Source organism: Triticum dicoccoides, chromosome 5B (assembly GCF_002162155.2).
Source record: "Triticum dicoccoides isolate Atlit2015 ecotype Zavitan chromosome 5B, WEW_v2.0, whole genome shotgun sequence".
Taxonomy (NCBI): domain Eukaryota; kingdom Viridiplantae; phylum Streptophyta; class Magnoliopsida; order Poales; family Poaceae; genus Triticum; species Triticum dicoccoides.
In genome coordinates this window covers 234131684-234141656 of record NC_041389.1, presented here as the reverse complement: position 1 = coordinate 234141656, position 9973 = coordinate 234131684, and the positions used below count along the sequence as shown (strand labels likewise).

General features: G+C 40.5%; 1 protein-coding gene across 2 annotated transcripts; it reads left to right on the top strand.

The window, feature by feature from the left end:
- The first annotated feature begins 93 nt into the window (after positions 1-93).
- On the top strand, positions 94-9420 carry LOC119308184 (nucleolar protein 6-like). Of its 2 annotated transcripts, none has more exons than XM_037584304.1 (25): positions 94-555; positions 910-1075; positions 1214-1327; positions 1421-1554; positions 1745-1904; positions 1981-2048; positions 2442-2540; positions 2755-2870; positions 4390-4564; positions 4639-4749; positions 4837-4915; positions 5006-5149; positions 5222-5335; positions 5407-5525; positions 5691-5773; positions 5852-5970; positions 6059-6179; positions 6267-6404; positions 7117-7213; positions 7296-7421; positions 8019-8111; positions 8192-8297; positions 8393-8538; positions 8617-8697; positions 8895-9420. In XM_037584304.1, exons 1-25 carry the CDS (start codon positions 247-249, stop codon positions 9018-9020), a joined length of 3144 nt encoding a protein of 1047 aa, XP_037440201.1. In that variant the 5' UTR covers positions 94-246; the 3' UTR covers positions 9021-9420. The 2 variants fall into 2 exon arrangements, with proteins under 2 accessions (XP_037440201.1, XP_037440200.1); XM_037584303.1 differs by having other exon boundaries at positions 95-555; positions 1208-1327.
- Positions 9421-9973: the final 553 nt, after the last annotated feature.

The window sequence follows — 9973 nt, the reverse complement described above, 5'->3', positions numbered from 1 at the left end:
GGCCATTCAGCTCCATTTATTTTTTGAGGGCAATTCTGCTCCTAATTGGGCGGGTGCGTGCGCAACATTTGTAACGCCCCGGTATGTTCCGATTTACAGGCTAGTTCACGGGCTAGCTCATGGGCTCTTCGCAGTGTACAACTACACTAGTAGGAGGAAAATGATGGTGAGGTTCAACTAAACCCTAAAACCTCAAAAGCCCTTTCTTAGCCTTCCCGCCGCCGGCAACCGACCACCGAAGCCGCAATGGTCTCCGCCGAGTACTCCATCGACCTCAAGCTCTCCGAGCTCCTCAAGCAAGCGCGGCCGAGCGCTACCTCTCTCCGCGCCGCCGGGGATGCCACGGACGCCGTCGGGAAGCTCATCAAGAGCGTGCCGCCGCAGCAGGCTGCGCCGGAGGCTGCCTCGGGGTTCGTGAGGGACCTGGGCCTCGCGGCCGAGAAGCTAGCGTTTTCCTTCCGGCCGCCGGAGGTGGTGCGGCTCGCCGGGAGCCACGCGGCCGGCGCGGTCACCAGACCCGACGTCGCCGCTGACCTTCTCGTCCGCTTGCCTAAGGTATGTGTTTCACTTTGCTTTAGTAAATTTAGTTTAGAAAACTACCACAGAGGATTCTCATCTATGCTATGATGTCCAATTCAATCCTGTCAACAAAAATTCTTGTTGAGTACAAACGTGTCTACTCTACATGGAGCCAGGCCCTTTAGTCAATCTAATGCAACCAGATGTTACCTACGTCAAATATTACTCCAGTTCCTGGTATCATTTTGGATGTTGCACATTGGCATGTGATCGCTACCCTTCCAAATACAATTATATTCATACTGTTTAAGCTTCTATCGAGGTTTTGGACTACCATTATCTGTGATTATGCAGTATGGGTTTAATGATTTATCTTTGCTGTTTTTATAGGAATGCTTTCATGAAAAGGATTTCCTGAATCACCGGTACCATGCAAAGAGGTGTCTTTACCTCTGCGTCATCGAGAAGAGCTTGAGGTCTTCTCCTTTAATCCGCAAGGTTTCATGGTCTACCTTCCAAGATGAGGCACGAAAGCCTGTCCTCCATGTATATCCAGGTTGTTGTTCAAACAAATTACTGTGCTTCATTTTTTTTTTTACTTCAGTGTGCATTCAAGGTTAATACTCATGCACTTAAATGTGTGGTCCTTGCGTTCTCTTCTTATTTTTCAATACCTCCATTCGCACAGCAACAGAAATTGCAGAACTTCCTGGGTTCTATGTCAGGATAATCCCGACGGCAAGCTCTTTATTCGATCTCTCAAAGCTAAATCTGTCAACAAGAAACAATGTCCGTGCATATACAAAAGGTAAACTGCCTGCTTTAGAATCACCTGAACCATACTTTTGGCCTTGAATATAGGAATATTTGTTATAAGCAACTGATCAAATTTGCATCACAGATGGCATAAACCAACCGACACCTAGGTATAATAACAGCATATTGGAGGATATGTTTTTGGAGGAAAATGCAGAATATACCGGCAGCACCTTTGCAAATTGGAAAACCTTGCAAGATGCATTGGTTTTACTAAAAGTAAGGAGTTCTTCCTCAGTTTCATATTTCTTATAAAAAATATGGATCAAATGTCTGCATGTCGAGAGTGGGGTTTCTAGTAACCCCTTCAACAACTGTCTGATGAAGAAATACTTCTATATTGACAGAGCAGAAGTCTACTTATTGGTTTTCTCCTGGATGGCAATCTAATATTTAGTTTGAAATGCAGGTTTGGGCACGTCAAAGAACTTCAATATATTCACATGATTGCCTCAATGGATACTTAATATCTGCCATCCTTGTGTTTCTTACCATGGACTCTGGAGGAAGTATAATTAATAGATCAATGACCACAAGACAAATTTTCCGCGTTGCAATCAATTTTTTTGGTACATCCAAGCAACAGAAAGTTGATATTTCATTTATGTTTAATCGTTTACTATATCTATCTCTGTTTGCTTGTAGCAACTTCGAAGATGTGGTTGAAGGGCTTGGTGATTCAGCCAATGAAGAAGCGTACTATCAGCAAAGAGGTCTGTCAACCTGTTGCATATGATATATAGCTTAATCACCAAATAATTGTATTAATTGTCTAGGCCAGCTCCCCTAGAATAACAAGAGTAATATTCTTATAAAATCGTAATTTCTCCAGATAAGTTATTTGCCTTAGTGTGAACATGGTAAAAAATTGGCATCCCAAGCTTAGGTATGCCTAGCTGGTTATACTAACAATGAAATTGGTGGTCAGGCGCACCTCTGCCTGTAATTCAATAATAACTAGTAGGCTGGTAATCCCTCCGCTCGTAGTATAGATCTTGGTGCATGACGGATAATTCTGGATTGAATTTTTGCATGCAGTGCTAATAATCTGTGGGGTAATATTGAATATTCAGTTATTATGATATTCTGATCCATGATTTTTTCAGGGCATTGCTCATCTGCTGAAAACATTTGATGTTGCCATATCTGATGTATCTGGCCATGTCAATCTGGCATTTCGGATGACGAAGTCGGCCTTTTCAGAGGTAGGTTTGACTATGGAAGTACCCTATGAACACCAATTCCACATCTCATGTATATGTATGCATCTACATAACCATGGTGTGATATCTCCACCATGGTAGAAGTTTAGTTTTCCTTGCTCCATATGTTCAAAATATTACTCCCCCCAATTGTTAAGCTTGCAATTTTCTTTGTCTATTATAGTCTCCATCTTACACCGAATCGTTTCTGATTCAGCTCCAAGATGAGGCAGCTTGCACACTTAATTGCCTTGATAAATGCAGAGATGGTGGATTTGAAGAACTTTTTATGACCAAAGTTGATTTTGGTGCTAAGTTTGATTCATGTTTGAGGTATGTTCAGTTAAGCAAGTATGTTGTGTAACTCTCATGTATATTGCAATTTTGCATTATGCTCTTTCACTGGAGTTTCTATCCGAAATAATGGTGCAGTACATGCTGAGCCTGAGAGCCGGAGACAATCTATTTGCATGGCTATATGTTTGAGTGAGCGAGTGATTGATTTTGGAAGACATCTATGAAATGATGATTATTCCATCTATATATTTCAAATTTCTACATAGTTCACAAACGTTGGAACTTGACAAGTGCTCCCAGTTCGCATTTGCCAGCCTCAACTTAGATGCCATTTTCCACTGCACATTTTTGACTGGGAAACTGTAGGGGAGGCCCCGAGACTATTTTATTTATTTATTAATTCGAACATATCTAGAAACTCCAGGGCATAGCGGACAGTTAAATCATGCTAAAGTAAACTGGTCATCAGGGAGCATGTGAGCTCAGGATCAAAAGAACACTTTTGCTAAAGTAAACTGTACAAGGGCACTGAGCCATAAGTGTAAAACACCAGCCTTAGCTGGGGAGACCCTGAGCTGAAGGTAAGCAAAAGACATTCCTTCCTAAATAATCGGAACCATGAGCTTTGGGGGGCAGGGCTAATATTGTTTGCTTCCAGATGCACCAACATGCAGTGATCATAATTTCGATGAAGAAAGCCTTCCCAAAGGTAGCTGTGGTACAGGAGAATATCTGGAGGTATTATTGATAAAATTAAGGTGGATGCCAATTCTATGCCAACAGCTCCCTGCTGGAGGGACAGGATAGGAAACAATGATCCTGCAGATCCCGTTGAAAGAGAACACAGCAAAGGGAATCAGATACTTGGCAGTTCTTTCTATGCAGAAAATCTCTTGTATTTAATCTGTTATTTAGGAGGAGCCAAGCAAAGCCTTTGAGCTTTGCGGTAGACTACGATCAAACCCAACTGAGAATTGCAGGAGCTTGATTGTGAGAAAATGACTGGGAATACACTTTTGTGGAGGAGTAATGATCATTCCCCTAAAAGTAGCTCCAAAAGTCATCTTCCTCATTGTTAATTTTGGATGTTCTGGAGGATGCTACTGAACATAAGAAACTCCATCAAAGGTTTGTGAGGAAAGTGGTAGTTGTAACAGGTCCAGAAGATCATCCATTTCTAGTGCCTGCTAACTTAAAGGGAGTTGTTCACTGCAAAAGAGTGAAGCCTCGGTAGGAGGTCCTTAAGATAAGAGGCTGAACCATTCCATTTGTCAAGCCAAAGATGGACAGAGTTGCCCTTTCTGATGGAGCAGGAGGCAAAGCTGAAGAACTTGCTCTGTAACTTGATCACATGTCTCCCAAAAGGAACCATATTTAGAGCTAGCATTACTGCACATCTTTGCTGCTATTGTCATAATCAGCTAATTTCCCCTTACTACCATAATTCTAAGAATGTTTGCAAATTTTGAAATTTCAATTTGCTATCCAGTCCTAATTTAAGACTTAAAGCTAGCTTATCAAGTTCTCATGTGATCCTTCTTGTTGTCACTGTCAGGATTAACTTGAAGGGGAACTCTAAAGTTACTGCATTAAGCTTCTGCTCGGATGATGAATCATGGCGAGTACTTGAAAAAGATGTTCAGTCCTTGCTGCAACAAGGACTTACAGATAGAACAAAGATGATCCGCGTTCTGTGGAGAAGCACACCTTCTGAATGGAATATAATGGATGTATGTGACATTTGTGTCCCATAACTGAACACTTATGTTTGCATTTCAATCTACTGACAAACACAGCTTTATAGGGCTTCTCAGAGTTTGGTAGCAGCCCACTGATTGTCGGTGTAATGCTTAGCTTGTTGGAGAAGAGTTATCGTCTTGCCGATATTGGTCCAAACCCTGAAAATCGTGATGAGGTGATTTCCATTTTATAGATTACAGAATAATGGTCAACTGCAATTACTGTGGTCTAACACACGTGTATTGTGCTCATTAATCCCAAGGCTATTAAATTTAGGAAATTCTGGGGAGAGAAAGCTGAACTTAGGAGATTTAAAGATGGGGCTATTGCTGAAAGCACAGGTATTGCATTTTTGTTGCCATTGCCAGTGAAGAGCATACACTAGTTGAATAAATACTTGATACTAATGGATTCTACTAACTAAACTGTAGTGTGGGAAACGGAGACTTGGGAGAGGCATACAATCATCAAAAGAATTGCTGATTATGTGCTTACCAAGCATTTGCTGTTGCGGCAGGAAGATCTGACTCATGTTGTTGATCAGCTTGACTTTTGTCTCTTGGTTGGTGGCCAAGGTAAAGCCAAGCTTTATATGTTGTGATTCACATGTCGAGTTTGGGATTTAAATCATGTTTCATTGGATGCAGATCCAGTGTCATCTTCTGGAGCTTTGCTTGAAGCCTTTGATACTTTAGCTAATCAGTTGCGTCTATTGGATGATGTTCCTCTTAAAATATCTACTGTGCAACCTCTAGACTCAGGTCTGACAGAATAATTTTATTATTTACATACCCTGTTCATTTTCTTACTATTTAACTTTTGCTTATGCCAGCCTTTAGGCACACTTCTGTGTTCCCCCCTGAACCTCATCCGTTGGCATATGAAAAGAGTTCTCAGAGGCTGCCCAATTTTGCAGCAACTTGTGTTCGGTCTTTGGAAGTCATGATTCAGGTATGCTGCCCATTAGTTGTGTTAAATATCACAATGGGCAATTATTTATGGAGCTCGACTGCTCGATACCTTTCATGTCATGTTCCACATCTGTCTGTTAGCGATTCTTCATTTTAGAGGTTTTTTTCACAAATCTCTTTCCTTTTACCCCCATTTCAATAACAGCTAGAAGGATCTGGTAACTGGCCCTTGGATCCTGTAGCCATGGAGAAGACAAAGTCTGCATTTCTTTTAAGAATTGGTGAAAGGTATGTGACATCATTGATGAACTATTTCTTGCTTATGTTCAGTTCCCACTTCATTGGCTAAATTCGGTGTTATATCAGTCTGGAGGATCGAGGAATGTTTGTTACAGCCAGTGAAGACGAGATCAATGTTCTTACATCTGGATATTCGTTTTTGCTCAAAATATTTCATGAGAGAGGTTTGGTGGTACAAAAGCAAGGTTAGCTTCTCATTATCTATGATTTTTATTTCTTATTTTTGAAGTTCACGCAATTTGCCAATTCCATAATTTTATCTATTTATCTCAGCTGGAGACAGTAACATACAAAGTGCTCCATCAAAAGATAAGGAGCTCTTTTATCGTAGTCAGCACTCAAGTATGATCAACGGTCTGCATGGTATTTACCAAGTGTATGGGCCGGTAGTGAGGTAATTATTAAGGTTTCAAAATTGTTCGTCAACGCAACATTCCTGAAACCCTAGTATAAATTACGATATGCTCTTTCCGTTTCAAAGGCTAGCAAAAAGGTGGATTTCCGCACATCTATTCTCTTCATTTATCTCAGAGGAGGCGGTTGAATTGGTGGTTGCCTACCTATTTTTGAGGCCGTTTCCATTCCATGCCCCCTCTTCACGGGTTACGGGGTTCCTTAGGTACAACTTTGTAATCTTTTAAACCTTACTTTTAATATTACTACTCCATACTTGTCAGTTTCATTGTTTTGTGTCATATAAGAACAGACAGATGCTAGCAATCCTACTGGCTATATTGGCCATGTCTTCATTGCCGGAAAAAAAATCACCAAAATGTTGACTTCTGTGTAATCATGAAGCAAACATATTTGTTAATAATAGAATGAAGAACACAATAATTTATCTCCTAAATATCTATTTTAATACATGCTTTTATTCTAAAATTAATACCCAAGATTTGGCGTTCTGGTGAGTGATATCAATGTTTTGATATGGACTGTTAAAGAATATGCTTTTTCTTGATATAAAGGTGGTCCAGCAACAGACTTTAAGATATGTGTTGGAATACTGACCCTGGCTATTGCTTTTGACTTGTAATAATTGCTCCAGGATAACAGAACCTTTACTACTATATGTTCTTGCAAATAAATTTACCATAAGCCCATGAGGTTATTATTGTTAAAAGTATTTGTGGATTGCGCAACCTTTTCCATCAATTCAGACTTTTGGTTCTACTGGTTGGTGCATGAAACTTAATAATTAGTTACCTCAGAAAAGTTTGGGTACTACCCCCTCTCTCACCTATTTCAGTAGTCGGTTATAATTTTTTACTGGTCTCGCAGGCACATGAAAGCTTTATATGTCCTCTGACCAGTTACTAAAAAATTGACAGGTTCTTGCGGTTGCTATCTAGTTTTGACTGGACCTTTTCACCCATGATTGTGGACATAAATAATGACTTCAACCTGAAGGATGAGAAAGAAATCAACGTTTGTTCTCTGGTTCTCTTTTTTATCTTTGACATTTGAATAAGCTGTCAAGCCGCTAACATATTGAGAGATGCAACCGCAGGAAAACTTTATGCTGAGCAGAAGATCTTATGAACAAAATCCTTATGATATAGAGCCTGCAATGTTTCTGGCTACGTCATATGATAAATCATCTGAAGCGTGGACAAAACAATCACCAAGCAAGTCGGTAGGTGTTTATCTTTTTGTACAGATGTAAAGCTAGTTACTGTTCTAGAACTCAAGTCTACATCAATGATAAAGCTACAAAAGGTCAATGACGAAAGCATGCACTACATCTCCAATTCTTGTGCATCAACGACATTTCCCAATGTTTAAGTGTCAAATCTTGTCTCAATATCATGAAAAGCATCTATATGACATCTCTTGTCGGAATCAACTAGCGCGTGATACAGTATAGCACGACGATGACATGTGTGATGGAACAAAGGTTGTGCTGGCATCATGCATGGTCACGATCACGCGTGCGTGGGGCTGATCGTTCAATCGGGTGGCGCACATTGCGTCATGAAGATCGACCGGGCAATGTTCGCTCCATAGAATTACCGTTCTTGTCAGTGCATCTTCTATGGTATTTCTGCATGAGAAGCACCTATATGACATAACCAGCAATTGCAGGAGAAGGGTGACAAGAAATGTCATAATCCGGGGAAATGCCATATAAGGCTTTTGCCGGAGATGCATCTATGATAATTGCTAGTCAATTACAGTTTCAGAACCAAATGGGTCTATTTTATCCATTCACCTTCTGTTCATTTAACCGCAGGTTCTTAAACGGATAGCTTCTTACGCTAAAAGCAGCGCCGAGCTGTTAACAAATCTTATCGTCCATGGTCAATCAGGCCAATATACATGGGAGGTAAGGTTTTTCTGTCATCACTTGATTGGTTCATTGTCTCATTAGGTTTTGATTTTCTCACTCGCTTTCATTTGCTACAGTGCCTCTTCCGAACACCTTTAAGCAATTATGATGCTGTTATACTCCTCCATAAAGAGAAGCTCTGCCGTCCTCACCATGTTCTTTTTCCTGCTGAGATTCCTAACGGTTAGTATTAATATTTGTTGCTAACCAGAAACAAGATGAAATTCAACTCGTGTTATGTATTCTTGATGCAAATAACTTCCGGAACAACCTTGCAGGTAAGTTGGTAATCCAGGGCAAACCAAGCAATGATTTCCACCCTTATATGCCACTCAGTAAAAGTGTTGTGAGAAGCTTGCATGACACAAGAGATAAACTTTTGGTGAATTTTGACCCTACCGCATACTTCTTGCGAGACTTGAAGGTAAAATCGAAACTATCAAGTTTTGATTGCATAAAGATACGTTAATCCATTAAGTATGATAATCCAATTTGTGTACAGTGTGCATTCCCTGTGACCTTCAAATTGTGGCACGATTCGATTGGAGGGGACGCAATTGGTCTTACATGGGAGAGCTCAAAGGTATTTTTCTCACTGACTGCTTGTGTTGTAGAAGACCGTTTCTTCACTTTAATCTTCCCACAAGTAAATATCCAATTTACTCAAATACTCTGTACCCGTATCTGTTGCCAATAAATGTTTCATCATGCTGAGCTTTTTAGGTTGTGGCATATCCCAGGTATGTAAGTTGACTTGATTTTGTGGTGTTATTATGACAGAAGCGTGGCAGAGATGAGGATGATGAAGCCATGCCGGATCCAACGTCTATACTCAAGGAGGTTGGAGATGTGGGTAAAGGGTTGGTGAGGAGTGTACATCTCCTCAAAGCACCAAAGCTTGAGTAAGCTTTTGCGTGAAGGAGTTTGCTGATGTGCGGGAGAGGACTCCTGGCTGATTTTCTGCCACTGGCTAGAGAAAGGAAGACCCAGAGCCAGTGGACAACATGTTCTACAGCAAAGCAATGTATAAAGTTGTGACGATATCATGTGGTTGTTGTAACTCCAATTGGAAGATCAAGTCAGCAAAAATCTGTATCGAAATTTTGATTCTGAGTTCCAGAAAAGTATAGCGATGAAGTTCTATTTCCTGGTCATTTCAGCAAAAAAAAAAGGAATCAAAATCGAGCAGCTACTAAACGCAGGGTTACTGGAAATTTGCTTTTGTCCATGTCAAGCAGAATTCTCATGTAAAATTTGTTATACTTGGGAATGGCCTATTTCATTTGTCTTGTGAAATTCTTCTGTATACTGAGTGCTCTTTAAAAGACAGTAGATGTATCTCTCTACAATTCTAGGCTTTTAGCCCTTGCCAACTGCACATATCTGGTGAAGCATAGCAGCGAGAGAAGGGCTTCGGAATTGTAGCAAAGGCGGGTGAGATCTCAGCGGTCAACAGGCGGTGTCCAAGACATGGATTAATCGCATGTCAGACCCGAGTTTGATACTTGACTGAATTCATGGTCTAAACTATAAACAATGACAAGATCTCTACTCCATATAAGTATAAGAAGTACTCCCTCCGTTCCTAAATATAAGTCTTTGGAGAGATTCCGCTATGAACCACATACGGAGCAAAAGGAGTGAATCTATACTCTAAAATGCATCTAGATACATCTGTATGTGGTCCATAGTGAAATCTTTACAAAGACTTATATTTAGGAACAGAGGGAGTAGTATTTGGGTCCATGCCATGACGGCTCAATTTGGGAAATGGCAGAAGGTCCAGAACCCTAGCCACAACCCGACTTATATAGATTCGGTAATAACACCCGGTGAAGTAACCAATGGTAGAATTAAAT

Bases quoted from the DNA above. Each gene is read 5' to 3' on its own strand.
- LOC119308184 (XM_037584303.1), top strand. From the start codon at position 247: ATGGTCTCCGCCGAGTACTCCATCGACCTCAAGCTCTCCGAGCTCCTC. The intron at 5,150-5,221 runs GTAAAGCCAAGC...CATTGGATGCAG, and splicing joins TCTCTTGGTTGGTGGCCAAG to ATCCAGTGTCATCTTCTGGA. The intron at 8,539-8,616 runs GTAAAATCGAAA...ATTTGTGTACAG, and splicing joins ACTTCTTGCGAGACTTGAAG to TGTGCATTCCCTGTGACCTT.